Source organism: Mizuhopecten yessoensis, unplaced genomic scaffold (assembly GCF_002113885.1).
Source record: "Mizuhopecten yessoensis strain PY_sf001 unplaced genomic scaffold, ASM211388v2 scaffold1957, whole genome shotgun sequence".
In the NCBI taxonomy this organism is placed as follows: domain Eukaryota; kingdom Metazoa; phylum Mollusca; class Bivalvia; order Pectinida; family Pectinidae; genus Mizuhopecten; species Mizuhopecten yessoensis.
Genome location: NW_018404306.1, coordinates 441,778 through 464,746, shown reverse-complemented (window position 1 = coordinate 464,746; position 22,969 = coordinate 441,778). Strand labels below are relative to the sequence as shown.

At 38.1% G+C, this 22,969-nt stretch overlaps 1 protein-coding gene and 1 long non-coding RNA gene across 2 annotated transcripts; both read right to left on the bottom strand.

The window, feature by feature from the left end:
- Positions 1-168: 168 nt before the first annotated feature.
- On the bottom strand, positions 169-10,547 carry LOC110443358. Its single transcript, XR_002462103.1, has 3 exons — positions 10,416-10,547; positions 3,460-3,577; positions 169-212 (listed from the first exon to the last, which is right to left on the bottom strand). It is a non-coding gene; the product is annotated as an uncharacterized LOC110443358 (long non-coding RNA).
- A 4,810-nt stretch (positions 10,548-15,357) lies between these two features.
- LOC110443253 (uncharacterized protein K02A2.6-like) lies at positions 15,358-22,572 on the bottom strand. Its single transcript, XM_021487358.1, has 3 exons — positions 22,142-22,572; positions 21,634-21,854; positions 15,358-15,482 (listed from the first exon to the last, which is right to left on the bottom strand). The coding sequence occupies exons 1-3, from the start codon at positions 22,570-22,572 to the stop codon at positions 15,358-15,360; spliced, it is 777 nt and encodes a 258-aa protein (XP_021343033.1).
- Positions 22,573-22,969: the final 397 nt, after the last annotated feature.

Sequence of the window (22,969 nt, the reverse complement as noted above, 5' to 3'; positions counted from 1 at the left end):
CTTTATAATGTGGTCTCACTGAAATATCATGTCACAGACTTTATAGTATTTACTTACTGAATTGTCATCAGACTGTATAGTATGGTCTTTCACCCGTTTCAAATATTGAATATAACAACTATTTGTGATCTTACATAATAAATGACTCCGTATGTAATTTGTGCTACTCACTTTGTCCGTCTACGGTACGTTTCTCTGTCGGACAGATCCCTCTACAAAAAATCAAACAGTTGCTTGTATTCGAAGTAAGGCTTAAGAACCATGGAGATAAAAGTCAATGTACCTCTTTTTCATACTGTAATTCTTACCTTTCTAATAACACATAAATCTGTTACTTTTTCTCTTCTTCGGCAATTGTAAATAATTGATGATAAACATAAGCTTCAGTTTTGTCTAAAAGAAAACCAATAAGATATAGTGAGGAATTCTTCGATAGATCTGTGTGGTATCATTGTTGTTACTACAGTTACTGATGATACTTAACCAATGACGTTCTGTGATACCACTAACGTTACTGGAGATAATAAACCCATGCTAGTTCTGTGTGGTACAACTGATAATACTCAATCAGTCAACGCTCCTCAGCAGATGAAGATCACAATCGACTTACACCAACAGATGAAGGTCAAAATCGACTGACACTAAATTGTCACACTTGCTTAACCTAAGCAGATGAAGGTCACACTTTACTTTCCTCAGAATATGAAAGTCACAGTCGACTTACACCAACAGATGAAGGCCACAATGGACTTACACAAACAGATGAAGATCAAAGTTAACTTCCACCAGCAAAAGAAGGTCACAGTCGACTTACATCAACAGAAGAAGGTCACAGTCGACTTACATCAACAGAAGAAGGTCACAGTCCACTTACACAAACAGATGAAGGCCACAGTCGACTTACCTCAGCAGATGAAGGTCACAATCGAATTAAAACAACAGATGAAGATCACAGTCGACTAACCTCAGCCAATGAAGGCCACAGTGAACGTACACCAACAGATGGAGGTCTAAATCGACTTTCCTCGGCATATGAAGATCACAATGGACTTACACAAACAGATGAAGGTCACAATCAACTTACAAAATCAAATGAAGGTCACTGTCGACTTACACCAACTGATGAAGGTCACAGTCGATTCACACCAACAGATGAAGATCACAGTCGACTAACCTCAGCAGATGAAAGTCACAATGGACTTACACAAACAGATGAAGGTCACAGTTGATAAACATTAGCAGATGAAGGTAACAATCGACTTACATCAGCATAAGAAGGTTACAGTCGAAATACAAAAACAGATGAAGGTCACTGTCGACTTACACCAACTGATGAAGGTCACAGTCGACTTACACCAACAAATGAAGGTCACAGTGGACTAACACCAACAGATGAAGGTCACAGTGGACTAACACCAACAGATGAAGGTCACAATCGACTTACACCAAAAGATGAAGGTCACAGTTGATTTAAATTAGCAGATGAAGGTAGCAATCGACTTACATCAGCTTAAGAAGGTTACAGTCGAATTGCACCAACTAATAAAGGTCACTGTCAACTTACACAAACAGATGAATGTCACAGTCGACTTAGACTAACAGATAAAGATCACAATCGATTTACATCAGCAGATGAAGGTCACAATCGACTTACACCAACAAATGAAGGTCATAATCGACTTACACAAAGAGATGAATGTCACCATCAACTAACCTCAGCAGATGAAGGTCACGGGCGACTTATCTCAGAAGATGAAGATCACAGTCACCTGACATAGGCAGATGAAGGTCACAATTTACTTTCCTCAGCATTTCAAGGTAACAGTGGACTAATACCAACAGATGAAGGTCACAGTCAACTTACACCAAAAGATGAAGGTCAAAGTCGCCTTAACACAGAAGATGAAAGTCACAGTCGACTTACAAAAACATATAAAGGTAACAGTGGACTAACACCTACATATGAAAGTCACAATCGACTTACACCAACAGATGAAGGTCACAGTTGATTAACATTAGCAAATGAAGGTCACAATATACTTTCATCAGCAAATGAAGGTCACAGTGGGCTAACACCAACAGATGAAGGTCATAGTCGACTTGCATAGAAGATGAAAGCCGCAGTCGACTTACACCAACATATAAAGGTCACAATCGACTTACACCAACAGAGGAAGGTCACAGTTGATAAACATTAGCAGATGAAGGTAACAATCGGCATACATCAGCATTAAGAAAGTTACAGTCGAATGACACAAACTAATAAAAGGTCACTACACCAACAGATGAATGCCACAGTCGACTTACACTAACAGATGAAGATTACAGTCGACTTACATCAGTAGATGAAGGTCACAATCGACTTACACCAACAGATGAAAGTCACAGTCGAATAAATTCAGCATATGAAGGTCACAATCGACTTACACCATCAGTTGAAGGTCACACTTAATTTACCTAAGCAGATGAAGGTCACAATTGACTTAAACAAACAAATGATGGTCACAGTCGACTTAACTCAGCATATGAAGGTCACAGTGGACTTACACCTACAGATGAAGATCACAGTTAACTTCCACCAACAGATGAAGGTCACACTCGACTATCATCAGCATATGAAGGTCACAGGCGACTTACACCAATAAATGAAGGTCACTTTCGCTTCGCCTTACACCAATAGATGAATGTCACAGTCGACTTACACCAACAGATGAAGATCACAGTCGAATTATCTCAGTATATGAAAATCACAATCGACTTATAATTACACCAACAGATAAATGTCACAGTCGACAAACCTCAACAGATGAAGGTCATGGTCGACTTACCTCAGAAGATGAAGATCACAATCGACTTACACCAACAGATGAAGATCGCACTTCATTTTCCTCAGCAGATTACGATCACAATTGACTTTTCTCAGTATATGAAGGTCACAGTGGACAAACAACAACGTATTATGGTCATAGTCGACTTACACCCACAAATGAAGGTCAAAATCGACTAACACCCACAGATGAAGATCACAGTTAACTTAAACCAACAAATGAAGGTCACAGTCAACTTATATCAATAGACGAAGGTCACAATCCACTTAACCAACAGATGAAGATCACAGTCGACTTACCTCAGCAGATGAAGGTCACAGTCGACTTACACCAAAAGATGAAGGTCATAATCGACTTACACCAACAGATGAAGGTCACAGCTTGCTTATCTCAGCAGATGAAGGTCACAATCGACCAACACTAACAGATGAAGATCACAATCGACTTACACACAGGTCACGGTTAACTAACACCTACAGATGAATGCCATTCTCGACTTACACCAACAGTCGAAGCCTCATATTAAGTCAGAGTCGACTTTCCTTCACAGAGGAATGTCACAGTTGTCCTATCTCAGCAAATGAAGGTCCCAGGTGACTTACCGAGCATATGACGGTCAATGTTGACTTACCCCAGCAGATGAAGTTCGCTGTATATGTTGTTACCTAAACAGGTCATTTCAGACAGGCATCCCTTGGGTATAACCATTTCACCCTTCTCGTAGACGTGACCGTCAAAGAAACAGCCGACTGTGAAAAGTGGAAAAACTAGGTATATCTGTTTAAAATATGAAAGATATCGATTATACGTCAAGTCAAACGTAAAGAAAGAAGTTTACATGAATGTGAATATAGTCAAGGTGTTTATCTTGAGTTACGTGTGGTATATCAAATAGGCACTAAATAGAGTTCGCTATTGCTGTTTCGCACTGTCATGATACGTTGGATATTTATATCATTTTCATTGTACTGAAATGATGAAGACGGTAACTCAAAAAACATAACTCGTTCTTTCTGTTCAGCTAGCTATATGCAGTTACAACAGAGACAGAATGAGTTAGTATATATCTAGTTACAACAAGAACGTATAGACAGAATAAGCTAGTATAGATCTGGTAAAAACAGTGTCGTATAGACAGAATAAGCTAGTATAGATCTGGTAAAAACACGGACGTATAGACAGAATGTGCTAGTATAGATCTAGTAAAATCACGGACGTATGGACAAAATAAGCTAGTATAGATCTGGTAAAAACACGGACGTATAGACAGAATAAGCTAGTATAGATCTGGTAAAAACAGGGACTTATTGATAGAATAAGCTAGTATAGATCTGGTAAAAAACGGACGTATAGACAGAATAAGCTAGTATAGATCTGGTAAAAACACGGACGTATAGACAGAATAAGCTAGTATATATCTGGTAAAAACAGGGACGTATAGGCAGAATAAGCTAGTATATCTGGTAAAAACACGGACGTATAGACAGAATAAGCTAGTATAGATCTAGTAAAAACACGGACGTATAGACAGAATAAGCTAGTATAGATCTGGTAAAAACACGGACGTATAGACAGAATAAGATAGTATAGATCTGGTAAAAACAGGGACGTATAAACAGAATGAGCTAGTATAGATCTGGTAAAAACAGGGACATATAGACAGAATGAGCTAGTATAGATCTGGTAAAAACAGGGACATATAGACAGAATGAGTTAGTATAGATCTGGTAAAAACAGGGACATATAGACAGAATGAGCTATTATATATCTTGTGGCAACAGAGACATAGATACGAAATGAACTGGCATAGATCTGGAAACATCAGAGACGTATAGACAGAATGAGCTAGTATGTATCTGGTCACAACAGAGACATGTAGACAGAATGTGCTACTATATATCTGGTTCAAAATAAGAGGTATACATAGAATGAGCTATTATATATCTGGTTGAAACATAGTCATATAGACAGAATAATCTAATATATATCTTGTACCAACAGAGACGTATAGACATAATGAGCAAGTATATATCTGGTTACAACTGGGACTTGTTGACAGTTATCTAAGTTAAATCTGATTATAAAAGGGACGTATAGACCATAAGAGCTAGTATATATCTGGTAACAACAGAGACGTATAGACAGAATGAGCTAGTATATATCTGGTAACAACAGAGTCGTATAGACAGAATGAGCTCGTATATATCTGGTAGCAACAGAGACATGCAGACAGAATGAACTAGTATGTATCTGGTCACAACAGAGAGGTATACATAGAATGAGCTATTATATATCTGGTCACAACAGAGTCGTAAAGACAGAATGAACTTGTATAGATCTGGTTACAACAGACGTATAGACAGAATGAGCTAGTATATCTGGTAACAACAGACACGTATAGACAGAATGAGCTAGTATATATCTGGTAACAACAGAGACGTAGAGACAGAATAAGCTAGTATATATCTGGTTACAACAGAGACGTATAGACAGAATGAGCTAGTATATATCTGGTAACAACAGAGACGTATAGACAGAATAAGCTAGTATATATCTGGTTACAACTGGGACTTGTTGACAGTTAACTAGGTCAAATCTGATTACAAAAGGGACATATAGACTGTAAGAGCTAGTAATATCTGGTAACAACAGAGACGTATAGACAGAATGAGCTGGTATATATCAGGTAACAACAGAGTCGTAGAGACAGAATAAGCTGGTATATATCTGGTAACAACAGAGACGTATAGACAGAATGAGCTAGTATATATCTGGTAACAACAGAGACGTATAGACAGAATAAGCTAGTGTATATCTGGTAACAACAGAGTCGTTAAGACAGAATGAGCTAGTATAGATCTGGTATCAACAGAGTCGTATAGACAGAATGAGCTAGTATAGATCTGGTTACAACAGAGACGTAACGACAGAATGAGTTACATTGTAGTATATATCTGGTTACAACAGACAGGGACGACAGAATGAGTTAGTATATATCTGGTAACAACAGAGACGTATAGACAGAATGAGCTAGTATATATCTGGTAACAACAGAGACGTAACGATATAATGAGTTAGTATATATCTGGTAACAACAGAGACGTATAGACAGAATGAGTTAGTATAGATCTGGTAACAACAGAGACGTATAGACAGAATGAGTTAGTATATATCTGGTAACAACAGAGTCGTAAAGACAGAATGAGCTAGTATAGATCTGGTTACAACAGAGACGTATAGTCAGAATGAGCTAGTATAGATCTGGTTACAACAGAGACGTATAGACAGAATGAGTTACTATAGATCTGGTAACAACAGAGACGTATAGACAGAATGAGCTAGTATAGATCTGGTGACAACAGAGACGTATAGACAGAATGAGTTAATATAGATCTGGTAACAACAGAGACGTATATAGAGAATTCACTTGTATATATCTGGTAACAACAGAGACGAATAGACAGAATGAGCTTGTATTTATCTGGTAATAACAGAGACGTATAGTCAGAATGAGCTAGTATAGATCTGGTTACAACAGAGACGTATAGTCAGAATGAGCTAGTATAGATCTGGTTACAACAGAGACGTATAGACAGAATTAGCTAGTATAGATCTGGTAACAACAGAGACGTATAGACAGAATGAGCTAGTATAGATCTGGTAACAACAGAGACGTAAAGACAGAATGAGCTAGTATGTTCTGGTAACAACAGAGACGTAAAGACAGAATGAGCTACATTAGATCTGGTAACAACAGAGACGTATAGACAGAATGAGCTAGTATATATCTGATAACAACAGAGACGTAAAGACAGAATGAGCTAGGATGTTCTGGTAACAACAGAGACGTAAAGACAAAATGAGCTAGTATAAATCTGGTAACAACATAATCGCATAGACAGAATGAGCTAGTATAGATATGGTAACAACAGAGACGTAAAGACAGAATGAGCTAGTATAGATCTGGTAACAACATAATCTCATAGACAGAATGAGCTGGTATAGATCTGGTAACAACGGAGTCGTATAGACAGAATAATCTAGTAAGGGCCGGTATTAACAGAGTCGTATGCACAGAATGAGCTAGTTTAGATCTGGTTACAACAGGGACGTATAGACAAAATGAGCTAGAATAGATCTGGTAACAACGGAGTCGTATAGACAGAATAATCTAGTAAGTGCCGGTATTAACAGAGTCGTATGCACAGAATGAGCTAGTATATAGCTGGTAACAACAGAGTTGTGAAGACAGAATGAGCTGGTATAGATCTGGTAATTGCAGAACAGAATGAGCTAGTTTAGATCTGGTTACAACAGGGACGTATAGACAAAATGAGCTAGAATAGATCTGGTAACAACGGAGTCGTATATAGAGAATGAGCTATATCTGGTTACAACAGAGACGTATAGACAGAATGAACTAGTATAGATCTGGTTACAACAGGTGACAACAGAGACGTATAGACATAGTATAGATCTGGTTACAACAGAGACGTAACGACAGAATGAGTTACATTGTAGTATATATCTGGTATCAACAGAGACGTATAGACAGACTACGCTAGTATAGATCTGGTTGAGTTAGTATATATCTGGTATCAACAGAGTTGTAAAGACAGAATGAGCTTTGTATAGATCTGGTGACAACAGAGACGTATAGACAAAATGAGCTAGTATAGATCTGGTAACAACATAATCGCATAGACAGAATGAGCTAGTATAGATCTGGTAACAACAGAGACGTAAAGACAGAATGAGCTAGTATAGATCTGGTAACAACAGAGTCGTAAAGACAGAATAATCTAGTAAGGGCCGGTATTAACAGAGTCGTATGCACAGAATGAGCTAGTATATATCTGGTAACAACAGAGTTGTAAAGACAGAATGAGCTAGTATAGATCTGGTTACAACAGAGACATATAGACAGAATGAGCTAGTATAGATCTGGTAACAACAGAGTCGTAAAGACAGAATGAGCTAGTATAGATCTGGTGACAACAGAGACGTATAGACAGTGAATGAGCTAGTATATATCTGGTAACAATAGTGGCGTATAGACAGAATGAGTTCTAGTATAGATCTGGTGACAACCTAGACGTATAGACAGAATGAGCTAGTATAGATCTGGTAACAACAGTTACGTATAGGCAGAATGAGCTTGTAGGTATCTGGTAACAACAGGGACTTATATACAGAATGAACTTGTATATATCTGGTAACAACAGAGTCGTATAGACAGAATGAGCTAGTAAAGATCTGGTAACAACAGAGACGTAACGACAGAATGAGCTAGTATATATCTGATAACAACAGAGTCGTAAAGACAGAATGAGCTAGTATAGATTTGGTAACAACAGAGACGTATAGACAGAATGAGCTAGTATGTATCTGGTAACAACAGAGACGTATAGACAGAATGAACTTGTATAGATCTGGTAACAACGGAGTCGTATAGACAGAATGAGGTAGTATATATCGGGTAACAACAGAGTCGTATAGACAGAATGAACTTGTATAGATCTGGTAACACCAGAGTCGTATATAGAGAATGAACTTGTATATATCTGGTAACAACAGAGACGTATATAGGGAATGAGCTATTACATAGCTGCTAACAACAGAGACGTATAGACAGAATGAGCTAGTATAAATCTGGTAACAACAGAGTCGTATAGACAGAATGAGCTAGTATAGATCTGGTATCAACAGAGACGTATAGACAGAATGAGCTAGTATAAATTTGGTAACAACAGAGACGTATATAGAGAATGAGCTATTATATATCTGGTATCAACAGAGACGTATCGACAGAATGAGCTAGTATATATCTTGTAACAATGGAGTCGTATATAGAGAATGAACTTGAATAGATCTGGTAACAACGGAGTCGTATATAGAGAATGAACTTATATAGATCTGGTAACAACAGAGTCGTATATAGAGAATGAACTTGTATAGATCTGATCACAACAGAGTCGTATATAGAGAATGAACTTGTATAGATCTGGTAATTACAGAGACGTATCGACAGAATGAGTTATTATTTATCTGGTTACAACAGAGACGTATATACATAATGAGCTAGTATATATCTGGTTGTATTAGGGATGTATAGAAAGAATGAGCTAGTATAGATCTTGTATTAACAGAGACGTATCGACAGAATGAACTAGTATTTAACGGTTACAAACGTACATGTAAATCTGGTTACAACAGAGACGTATAGACAGAATGAGCTAGTTTAGATCTGGTTACAACAGGAACGCATAGAATGATAAACGCTTGATATATCTGGTTACAACAGGGACGTATAGACAAAATGAGCCAGTATATATCTGGTTACAACAGATATTTATAGACAGAATGAGCTAGTATGTATCTGGTAACAACAGAGACGTATAGACAGAATGAGCTAGTATAGATCTGGTAACAACAGAGACGTATAGACAGAATGAGCTAGTATAGATCTGGTAACAACAGAGACGTATAGACAGAATGAGCTAGTATATACAGAATGAGCTAGTTTAGATCTGGTTACAACAGGAACGCATAGAATGATAAAGGCTTGATATATCTGGTTACAACAGGGACGTATAGACAAAATGAGCCAGTATATATCTGGTTACAACAGAGACGTTTAGACAGAATGAGCTAGTATATATCCTGGTTACAACAGATACGTATAGACAGAATGAACTAGTATAGATCTGGTTTCAACAAAGATGTAACTACTTCAAACTTGTTATGACGTCAATTCTAGCAAGTATAAATCGGGCTACAACAGATACGTATAGACAGAAATAGCTAGTATAGATCTGGTTTCAACAAAGATGTAGCTACTTCAAACTTGTTATGACGTCAATTCTCTGCAAATTACCGATTTCGTCTTAAAAATCCAATGTTGTCAAGTGCGACTAATGAAAAATGCAATAGTATTGATCAGAAATCCTCGGCGACCTGACAAGGAAAATAGAATTCTAGTTTAAGTGCGTTGAATATTTTTTTCCGTACGAAATCCAAATTAATGTCTCAATAAAGCCACTCTACTGTTAGTCTCGGAAGTACAGTGAATACTTCTTTTCGTTATTAATTTTCATATAATCTACTCTTCCATAAAACAATAAATAGTGACAGTGTAATATGTGTAAAGAAAAGGCGAAACATTTCAATTCAAAATCGGCGATAACTTTCATATAGGCGGCAAGAAAATTGCTGATATCCTGCCTCTAGATCATAGGCGGACAGAAAATTGCTGATAGCCTGCCCCTAGATCATAGGCGGACAGAACATTGCTGATATCCTGCCCCTAGATCATAGGCGGGCAGACAATTGCTGATATCCTGCCCCTAGATCATAGGCGGACAGAAAATTGCTGATGTCATATCCTTAATTTTCAATCAAACAATACCTTCCGGTCCATTTCCACTGCCTATGGTAACATAGTTAATTCCATGTTACAAAGTGTTGATGCCATTAATGTCCTGTTTAATCGATCATAAGTATAGTCTTCTATTTTATTAAATCGATGAATAGTTTTGTTCGATGCTCTTTTCAATTATGTAGCGATTTCGTAACCATAGGACCTACCTTGGCCATCTGCAGTTAGGGCGGCTGATGACACCGAAAACACGACAGCTAAGAGTAGGGGAATCATTGTTATGATGTGTTTGAGTAGAGACTGCGGCACAGGAATACCTTTTATATAAGCATTCCGGTCCCGTGTTTCGTACAGTAGACATGATAAGCTTATCTTATATAACGAACTATGACACGTGCTTATTTAAAGTAGGTCAAATTTCATTTAATATTATTTCGTAAAAACAAAGGACAAATAATGAGTGTCTTTTCTGTTCCGATTTTTGTTTGGCCATTTTATTTCGTAATGTTCAGATGTTAATATAGTTGGTTCCGGAGTCTATTTCAGCATCTAACGTTGAACCGTGTCAGTGTCTTCTTGATAAATTGATTCAACAATGATGTGGATATAGACTAACAGAGAATACTTTCATTCTTCAGTATCCGCTTATTACAGTTTCTTAGGGCGCCTAACTCCAAAGTCTACATATGTATCCGCTTACTACAGGATCTTGGGGCGCCTAACTTTTTCGAAAAAGAGTAGGCATGTTAACGCCGGCACAGAGGATAAGGTTAGATTTGTTTTCGGCCGATAGAACTAGGCTATCTTTATTAGACAATTAGAAGGACTTCAAAAATATATATACCAAACAAAATTATTTAGATTGGCAGGAGCTGGTGTAACTGGCGGCGGCTCAGTACCTCGCCTCCGGTCCAGGCTTGGTGCTGCTATACGACTATTGTTAGGTTCAGGCAAACATTAGGCCTAGAGACGTCTTTAAAAATAGATTTATGTATTAAATACATATATGATAGACGGCTCCTTCTCTCCTCTGTCTCCCTTTTCTATTATTTCACTCCATACTTTATCCCTCTTCTCATTTTCACGTCATTTCTTTGTCTGCTGGACAACCGAAATACTCGATAGTGAAGTGGACGTAAAACATATCAATCAATCAATCAATCATGTATCCGCTAACCACAGTATCTTGGGGGCGCCTAACTCCACAGTCTACATATGTATCCACTTACTATAGCATCTTGGGGTGTCTAACTCTACAGTCTACATATGTATCCACTTAATACAGTATCTTAAGGGCGCCTAACTCCACAGTCTACATGCGTATCTGCTTACTACAGTATCTGCGGTTGGCTAACTCCACAGTCTACATATGTATCTGCTTACTACAGTTTCTTAAGGGCGCCTAACTCCACAGTCTACATATGTATCTGCTTACTATAGTATATTGGGGGTGTCTAACTCTACAGTCTACATATGTATCCACTTAATACAGTATTTTAGGGGCGCCTAACTCCACAGTCTACATATGTATCTGCTTACTACAGTTTCTTAAGGGCGCCTAACTCCCCAGTCTACATATGTATCCACTTAATACAATATCTTACGGGCGCATAACTCCACAGTCTACATATGTATCCGCTTACTACAGTATATGCGGTTGCCTAACTCCACAGTCTACATATGTATCCACTTAATACAGTATCTTGGGGGTGTCTAACTCCACAGTCTACATATGTATCCACTTAATACAGTATCTTAAGGGCGCCTAACTCCACAGTCTACATATGTATCTGCTTACTACAGTATCTGCGGGGCGCCTAACTCCAAAGTCTACATATGTATCTGCTTACTACAGTATCTGCGGGGCGCCTAGCTCCACAGTCAACATATGTATCAGCTTACTTCAGTATCTTAAGGGCGCCTAACTCCACAGTCTACATATGTATCTGCTTACTATAGTATCTTGGGGGTGTCTAACTCTACAGTCTACATTTGTATCCACTTAATACAGTATCTTAAGGGCGCCTAACTCCACAGTCTACATATGTATCCACTTAATACAGTATCTTAAGGGCGCCTAACTCCTCAGTCTACATATGTATCTGCTTACTACAGTATCTGCGGTTGGCTAACTCCAAAGTCTACATATGTATCTGCTTAATACAGTATCTGCGGGGCGCCTAACTCCACAGTCTACATATGTATCTGCTTACTACAGAATCTGCGGTTGGCTAACTCCAAAGTCTAGATATGTATCTGCTTAATACAGTTTCTGCGGGGGGCCTAATTCCCAAGTCTACATTTGTATCCACTTACTACAGTATCTTCGTTTGCCTAACTCCACAGTCTACGTATGTATCTGCTTACTACAGTATCTGCGGTTGGCTAACTCCACAGTCTACATATGTATCTGCTTAATACAGTTTCTGCGGGGCGCCTAACTCCACAGTCTACATTTGTATCCACTTACTACAGTATCTGCGTTTGCCTAACTCCACACTCTACATATGTATCCACTTAATACAGTATCTTAAGGGCGCCTAACTCCACAGTCTATATATGTATCCGCTTACTACAGTATCTGCGGTTGCCTAACTCCACAGTCTACATATGTGTATCGACTTAATACAGTATCTTAAGGGCGCCTAACTCCACAGGCTATATATGTATCCGCTTACTACAGTATCTGCGGTTGCCTAACTCCACAGTCTACATATGTGTATCCACATAATACAGTATCTTAAGGGCGCCTAACTCCACAGTCTACATATGTATCCGCTTACTACAGTATATGCGGTTGCCTAACTCCACAGTCTACATATGCATCCGCTTATTACAGTATTACCGGTTCATGGTTTCGTTAGCGATACAATTATTGCAGCACGATTTCGTTTTCATGAAAACTATTCGAGATGTTTAAGATACATCTTTCCAGACTTATAAGCATAGTAATACTTGCTTATTCATATCATTGTTGTTCATGGCGACATAGCCATATTTCCGACCATCAAATATGTGTCAAATAAAAAACATTTACATTATACAAATAACTGTATGCATCCCTGCTCAACCTAGAATTACCACTACAAAAGACGTTGTGATGTTACATTGAATTCCAGAATTGATAAAGATACCTCTTTTAGTTTTTGAATGTAATGTTGCTTGCTATATGTTATACCTCTGTCTATGCAATGTAAGGTATTTTTTATAAAATATATTATAAATTGAAATTCAACACCACGTTGACTATTCTTGGAACAACGTGATCCTTATCTGGATCAGAACGTTACATGATTGACCCAGGAACACGTGAGGTCAGCATTCATTTCAGTTAAAGTTTAATTTTATATAGAGTCTGTAAGTGTTAAGCGCATACAATAATTTTACTTCTGTTATTGGATTGTTGAAAATGATAAATATGTTGCTCACATTGTATGATTATAAAAGTTTACAAATGTTCGTCCCATGCACATTATAATCTAGGTTTCCTTCATAGACTTCAGCTTAGTCGACAAACATTGCTCTGTTTCCTTGTTTTAATATTTAGGAATATTGTGGTTTCTTCTATAGAAATAATCCTGACCATCTTCCTTCCTGGTACCAACACCAAGCGCCCATTGTGTAATAATCATGACCATCTTCCTCACTGGTACCACCACCAAGAGCCCATTGTGTAATAATCCTGACCATTTCCTCACTGGTACCATCATCAAGCGCCCATTGTGTAATAATCCTGACCATCTTCCTCACTGGGACCACCATCAAGAGCCCATTGTGTAATAATCCTGACAATTTCCTCACTGGTACCATCATCAAGCGTCCATTGTGTTATAATCCTGACCATCTTCCTCACTGGTACCACCATCAAGAGCCCATTGTGTAATGATCCTGACCATTTCCTCACTGGTACCATCATCAAGCGCCCATTGTGTAATAATCCTGACCATCTTCCTCACTGGGACCACCATCAAGAGCCCATTGTGTAATAATCCTGACAATTTCCTCACTGGTACCATCATCAAGCGTCCATTGTGTTATAATCCTGACCATCTTCCTCACTGGTACCACCAGCAAGCTGACCATCTTCCTCACTGGTACCACCACCAAGCGCCCATTGTGTAATAATCATGACCATCTTCCTCACTGGTACCACCACCAAGAGCCCATTATGTAATAATCCTGCCCATCTCCCGCACTGGTACTACCACCAAGCTGACTATCTTCCTCACTGGTTCCCCCACCAAGAGCCCATTATGTAATAATCCTGACCATCTTCCTCACTGGTACCACCACTAAGAGCCCTTTGTGTAATAATCCTGAACATCTTCCTCACTGGTACCACCACCAAGCGCCCATTGTGTAATAATCATGACCATCTTCCTCACTGGTACCACCCCCAAGAGCCCATTATGTAATAATCCTGACCATCTTCCTCACTGGTACCACCAGCAAGCTGACTATCTTCCTCACTGGTACCACCACCAAGAGCCCGTTATGTAATAATCCTGACCATCTTCCTCACTGGTAGTACCACCAAGCTGACTATCTTCCTCACTGGTACCACCACCAAGCTGACTATCTTCCTCACTGGTACCACCACCAAGAGCCCGTTATGTAATAATCCTGACCATCTTCCTCACTGGTACCACCACTAAGAGCCCTTTGTGTAATAATCCTGAACATCTTCCTCACTGGTACCACCACCAAGCGCCCATTGTGTAATAATCATGACCATCTTCCTCACTGGTACCACCCCCAAGAGCCCATTATGTAATAATCCTGACCATCTTCCTCACTGGTACCACCACCAAGCTGACCATCTTCCTCACTGGTACCACCACCAAGCGCCTATGGTGTAATAATCCTGACCATCTTCCTCACTGGTACCACCATTAAGAGCCCATTGTGTAATAATCCTGACCATTTCCTCACTGGTACCATCATCAAGCGTCCATTGTGTTATAATCCTGACCATCTTCCTCACTGGTACCACCACTAAGAGCCCATTGTGTAATAATCCTGAACATCTTCCTCACTGGTACCACCACCAAGTGCCCATTGTGTAATAATCCTAACCATCTTCCTCACTGGTACCACCATCAAGCGTCCATTGTGTTATAATCCTGACCATCTTCCTCACTGGTACGACCACTAAGAGCCCATTGTGTAATAATCCTGACCATCTTCCTCACTGATACCACCACCAAGCTGACCATCTTCCTCACTGGTACCACCACCAAGCGCCCATTGTGTAATAATCCTGACCATCTTCTTCACTGGTACGACCACCAAGAGCCAATTATGTAATAATCCTGACCATCTTCCTCACTGGTACCACCACCAAGCGCCTATTGTGTAATAATCCTGACCATCTTCCTCACTGGTACCACCAGCAAGCTGACCATCTTCCTCACTGGTACCACCACCAAGAGCCCATTGTGTAAGGCAATACGTTCTCTAAGTGTCAACATATTTACCAACAATAGGCATTCTATATCTAATGCGGTGTTGTAGTGGGTTAAGCCAAAAGGTACTTATTAACACGTGTCAATGTCCTCGTCGTCGATGGTTCGATCCCTGCTAATGAAAAGAAAAAAACTTTTTAAATAAATATTGATTAATCAGCTTACACCCAACAAGCACAGTCCGTTTATTCAACGTTGAAATGAAGTTGATATTTGGTTGTGACCTTGATAAACGTTGAATCACCGTCGATTCAACGTTATTTTTTCAACGTTGAAATAATATGACGTTTAAACAACGTTGATTAATTTGATTTTTATCAACCTTATTGACATTGCTGAATTTCAACAACTTGTTTGCAATTGTTAGTGATACCCTATATTTTATATTTGGTTATTGTATATAGAAACATCTCGATTATCATTGCCAGAGGTAAAAAAAAAAAATGAAAGCATTGTAACTGTGCACGCATTATCTACTGGGGAATTTAAAATCACGTTGTTGAACTTATGGGGAAATTGAAATAATTAATTCAAACTGGAGTCGTTTACTTTTGTTATTTTGACTTATTATAAAAATCGCTAATGTTTATTTTTCAGAGTGTTTAATTTAAATAATTACCCCAACCTTATACCGTTAAATGATTTACAATTTTGTGATTTTTTCATGTCTGCCTATGTGGACTGATTAGCTCCCTTGCTCTATGTGATTTGCCGCCTGATGGAACGTTTGTTGCGCACGCGTCATTAACTCTAATTAGTTTTGAAAACGCAGGCCATCGCGGGCCATACAAAATTGGAAGTGGAACATAAACCCATATAAACCAAATATAACATGTTACTGTAAACGATTGCAATGAAGAACTGCATTACAGTAAAATATTCAACTATGTCATATAGTACGTGCATGTGTTCGATCAGTAAGAATACATAGATCTCCCGATCCCCGGACTTTCTGAGTTTGAAGTAATTTAAAATCTGATGCGAATTTAAAACATGAGGGTCCCGATATCAAAGACGATTCACACTTGCAATACCAGCATGAATCAGAATTTAAAAGCAATTTGATATGACATTATTTGAAGTACAATGTTTATAAGGTTGCCCAGGAAAACGGAGAGTGAAACTCCTTTGCACATGTGTGTATAAACTTAAAGAATTAAATGAGACTTACCTGTAAGTTGAAATTTGATGATAATTCTGTCTTCACTTCAGATGGTACGAAGGGATCACATGAGAAGCGTGCGCCTATCACCAGTCATTCTTTAAAGCATTTGAGTGAACACTTAACCCCAGCAATACCAATATACATAGAACATGTATATACATGGCTATGACACACAAAATGAAGTAATCCCAACATAAATAATAAAAGGAAAGGGTGGGTACTTCCAAAGGGTGGGCATGTGATCCCTTCGTACCATCTGAAGTGAAGACAGAATTATGATTAAAGGTTAAAAGACAGTGTTCACGAAAACAAACAAAAACATAACCACTCAGTCTTAATAATATGAAAGTGTATTAAATGAACTTGTCAACAAACTACAGCATTACGCATTACATAGTAATTATATAATTCTTAAGGCGTATAACCATGTCCTATCCTACATACGAAACTATAAGGGCAATGCATCTAGTACAATAAACATATCAATAAATGTTATCAAGACATTTAGCCATGCCCATTAATGTAAGTACAGTTCACCATACACAAATCCAGAAACCAGGCCATCCAAATCAGAATAAAAGTTCATATAAATTGTGAAAAGTATATATATATATATATATTTATATTCACGAAAACAAAAACAAAAAGGTCTGAAGAATCTCCTAGAAGAGATGAAAGTGCTAAAGACTCGTTGTTGAGAATTTTCTTTTTTATAATATTTCTTCCTCCGTAAGGATATTTTTTCTGCTTATATAATAAGAGCGCAGCTCTTCTTGCGCCGCTCTTTTCCGGTAACATGTACGAACAATTGAAGTCATGGTAACGTCGAAATGCTATGCTTCCAAAATCCTTCGTCACGGAAGTAGCTAGTATAGAGTTTCCGCGGTCCTATTTTTACAATGCTGTTTAGCTTTGCTACACATTCTCAAAAATATCTCTAAAATTGGAATTTAATCACCATATATTCTTAACTTTTATAATAACAGATAATAACAGTTATATTTGATAAACAATACATCTTCAAATATGAAGTCCCTTTACTGGGCCTCACTCTTTCCGCCACATTACGCTGAGGCCATAGACGGGGCAATTAAATGCAACAGTACCAAATGCATTTGTGTTTTCTCTTGAACTGCATAGTTCATTCGAATGTTTTTCTTTACTCATTAATAATGTTACATTAATTACTTTATTGCTATAAAACGAATAAATAGATATTATTTTAAATAATGTTATTTAGAAAATAAGATTGAAAAAAACATCATTTAGACGCTTCGCTCGTTTCAGGCAATGCCTGTTTTCAAAATGAATGATTTTGCCCAGCAACAGATTCAAGTATATTATAAAAAAAAATACAGGTACATTTTGTATGTATTAAAATGGGTAATGTTATGATTCAAAAATTATACTATACTATCGAAACAAATGTACGAGCTTCGCTCTCTCCAGGCCATGCCTGAGTCATATTATATATTTATACCTATAGATGTATCCAAACTCTAGACATCAGTTTAATTATAGATAATTAATTGATGAAAAGAATTATATTTAGATGATTATTTGTTCAATTAAAAGGTTCTTAAGGGGAAGTTTCTGGAACTATTTGTACTGTCTCTCGCACAAACAAATCAAACCCACTGCTCATGTCAACATGTATACTCCAGAATGCCTCGTACCGGAAGTACGCTCCACAGAACAATACAATAGAACCCAAATGACGGGTCATTAGATCCGGAATGCAAACACTACAGTACATCCCTCCTTTTCTTAGAATTTCAATACATTAATGTTTCCAAAGTGGAATTACTTTTAACACTTTTTCCATGATATTAATATTTTTTAGCCAAGTCTATGCACCTGAAATAAAACACCTTCCCGAAACATTATTTAGAACAATTTCAACATTATTATTAATCCGCGACACGTCATCTGAAACAAAATAAATGTCAAAAATCACTCGCGACATCAAATATAAAATGTATAACTAACACCATCACTCGCGAGTCGCGATACAAGGAAAATTAGGATTAATTATTAACTGTCAAAAATAATCCTTGTCTAATTATACTCGCTTATACATAATTATCGCTAAGATATTTTGGCGCGCACGTTTTCTCTCGCTGACCTCCTCAGTATTGGCGGTAGCAGTATACAGTAGAGGGTTGTGGCCATGGGTGATATTTTTGTTAAATGGCTAACCCCTGTATAACGACATGTAAAAAAAAATATAAAAATAAAACTGTACTAAAATTGGTATAAGCATGATAAAATGGGCTATGTGAGCTTCACATTTGTAAAAAAAAAAAAGAAGATTTTTTTGGTTCGAGAATAAAATTTTGGCCATAATCCGAAAGGGTGCCTACACATGAAAAGCTAGCTTTACAGGAGGTAAAATTTTGCACACGACGCAAAATTGCAAAGAATCAAGTTTTACAACTTTACTGGGACCCAGATAATTCTGCAACCAGGAAGGTAATCTTTAATTTCAGGCAGAACTTAGGAAAAAAATCACTAGTTGTGGGGGTTAAATTTTGGGTCAAAAATAGCATTTTTTGGCATTTTTTGGTAATTTTTGATGTGGTAACCATGGTTTTCACACAAGTGACATACATAGAAAAAAGAGGTTTATACACTTCTCAGTACTTTATATGTATTGTAAATGTAATGCAGTTTACAAATATATATACATGTATACATGAGTTGTGTAGGGTAAATCCGCTGTGTTTACATTTCCTCGATATGTGCCTTGTTTATCAGAGTCGGGCCATTTCTACTGTATTCTGTTTTCTGAAAAAAATGCCTTTTTTTGCTTGATTCAGCTTCACTTTCATTCATTATTGCTTTAAACTACTCAAAAACGCCAAAAAAAACCGTTACATAGATAGGTCAATATATAGGTCAATAGCCTATTACCTGTGGATGTATAAAGGGGGGTAACTCGCCCTTTTCACAGGCACTTGTGAAATTCTGCAATTCATCATATATTTGTCAATTGTGTTATTGGTAAAGTTGATACCAAACATCAAATAGTTCACAGGCTATCTCCTGATGCATTCATACTAGATTTCAGTCTGTTTCACTCAGTTCAGCACCCGGTAGCCATGGTTACTAATACATAAAGTTGTATTTATTGAAAATGGGTAAAGTATCTGTTTTCTTTCTAATTACACTATTTTAGATGGGTTTTTTTCCACTTGATTCAGCATACAGATTAAATAAGCAAAGTCAGTAATGTCAATAAATTTTATTTCCATAATTACAGCTGAAGAAAATTTCTTTTCTGGCGAAATATGTTAAATGAACAATTTCTGAGGGTCACTGTCAATTCTAGGCGAGGAAAGTGAATAACGGTTGCTATGGTGGCACTTATCTGATTTTTCAGAATATCTGACATTTCTGTGCTGTTCATCGGTTACGGGAAGTGTGTCTGTTGCTAGTTTGTTGTTGAGATGGGTTTCCTAGTGTTCAATTTTTTGATATCAGTGATCCTCGATGATGTCATAGATTCCCATTGATGACGTCAAAGTTATGATGACATCACAATTACTATGACATCATCAAACAAGACAGTAACATCATAGTATCACTGTACTGTTTGTTTTTCACATGCACATGATCTCAAAGCATCATATTTCACTCAAAAATAACTTTTATTCATGAAAACTACAAACCTATTCAAGTTTTCATTTTTCAGATTACCTCCCTTTGTTGGTAGTTTGAGAGCAGAATTGGTAAATAAACCTGTCAGGAGAATTCATATTCCTCGGTCACTATTAAAGTGAGAAGGAAACGGATACATCGTTGTGTTCATTGTCTCATTTTCCAGACATTTAAAAGGTTTTAATTAAATTTTGGGAAAAAGAAAGTGATGTATAAGGTATCAGTATACAGTAGAGGGTTGTGGCCATGGGTGATATTTTTGTTAAATGGCTAACCCCTGTATAATGATATGTAAAAAAAAATATAAAAATAAAACTGTACTAAAATTGGTATAAGCATGATAAAGTGGGCTATGTGAGCTTCACATTTGTAAAAAAAAAAAAAAGAAGATTTTTTGGGTTCGAGGATAAAATTTTGGCCATAATCCGATGCCTACACATGAAAAGCTAGCTTTTCAGGAGGCAAAATTTTGACAACAGCACACGACGCAAAATTGCAAAAAATCAAGTTTTACAACTTTACCGGGACCCAGATAATTCTGCAACCAGGAAGGTAATCTTTAATTTCATACAGAACTTAGGAAAAAAAATCACTAGTTGCGGGGGTCAAATTTTGGGTCAAAACTAGCCATTTTTGGCATTTTTTGGTAATTTTTGATGTGGTAACCATGGTTTTCACACAAGTGACATACATAGAAAAAAGAGGTTTATACACTTCTCAGTACTTTATATGTATTGTAAATGTAATGCAGTTTACAAATATATATACATGTATACATGTGTTGTGTAGGGTAAATCCACTGTGTTTACATTTCCTCGACATGTGCCTTGTTTATCAGAGTCGGGCCATTTCTACTGTATTCTGGTACCTAGATCCTGGTCCTCGACATCAGTGATATCTTCAGATAGAACCTCTTTGGCTGCGTCTGTCGACTGATTTATCAATTTCTTCATTTCTGACGAATTTCGACTTTTCCTTTCAATGCGATGCACGACCCGTTTTCCTCAACAACATCATATGGATCAACATGAAACTTTGTCGAAAGTTTGTTTTCGTTCCTCTGACTGAGGAGAACTTTATTATCGACTTGTATCCGATTCCGATCTGCTCTCCTTTTTTGATCGGTATAAAACCTACCTTTCTCTTTCCAATCGCGATCATGATTTTGCGCAGAAATCCTGTAGTCACGTCCGAACTCCGGTCCTGGTGATACTGTTTTTTCCATAGAATACTCTGGAATCTTTGTCCTGATTTCGCGTCCAAACATCATTTTGGCCGGACTTTCTCCAGTGACGGAATGAGGAGTGCTTCGATATGCCATGAGAAAAGCATATATCTCCTTTTCCAATCCCGTCGCTCTGCGTGGGCAATACGAATTGCCTTTAACAATGTCCTATTTTGTCGTTCAACTTCCCCATTGGCTTGGGGTCAATATGGAGTAGTTAAATTATGTTTCACGCCCAATGTTCTAAGGTATTCCTTGAACACGGTTGATCTGAACTGTGGTCCGTTGTCGCTTTTTATCGACTGTGGTATTCCATTTGTCGCGAACATACGGTCAAGACTTGCGATTGCCGTCGCAGTTGTTGGCGATTTCATAATATCCACTTCTTGCCACCTGGATTAATAATCGACGACAACTAACATGTGGTCACCTGATGGAAACGGTCCACACAGGTCTATCGCAAGTTCCTCCCACGGCCCTTGTGGTAACGGTGTCCTGTACAGTGGGTCTGGCCTAGAACTTGTACCCATAACCTGACACATGTGACATGACTTCACATACAGTTCTATGTCTTTATCAATCCCAGGCCACCACACTTTCTCTCGGAGTCGTGACTTAGTCTTAACTATCCCCTGCTGACTCTCGTGTGCTAACTCCAATGGCCTTTGTCGTAATTTCTCGGGCATCAAGATTCGCGTCCCACGCACTACAGTATTCCCGACCACAGCGAACTTATTTTTGATTTTGACGAATTCCTCGCCAATGTTCAAGTTCATATCCATGACGCTGCGTCTGACCTGAGAATTTTTCTGATCATCTCTAGACGCCTCGTCAATCTCGCGTAACGTCATCGACTTTGGCACGGCTTGCCCTGCTACAAAGTTAATATATTCTTCTGCAACATTTTGTCCCTTGGTGATTTTCTGCTCACAGATCGTCTGCGATAAGTGGAGTCGTACCTATCGCACCTAGTCCTACTGGACCTGCATCAACGATGACTCGCGTATCAGCGTTTTGATCATAACTTCAGGACTACTCAGACTACTTTAAAGCTTTTGGAACGCATTTTTTCTGTTCATCACTCCATCCCCAGACCACGTCCTTCCTCGTAAGTCTCCTCAATGGTTCTGCGACAGTCGCAAAATCTTCGATGAATTTTGCGCAATAGTTTGCCAATCCAAGGAACGACGTCAATTCTGTCTTGTCCTCGGGAACACGAGTGTTCTCTACAGCTTCTACTTTTGACTG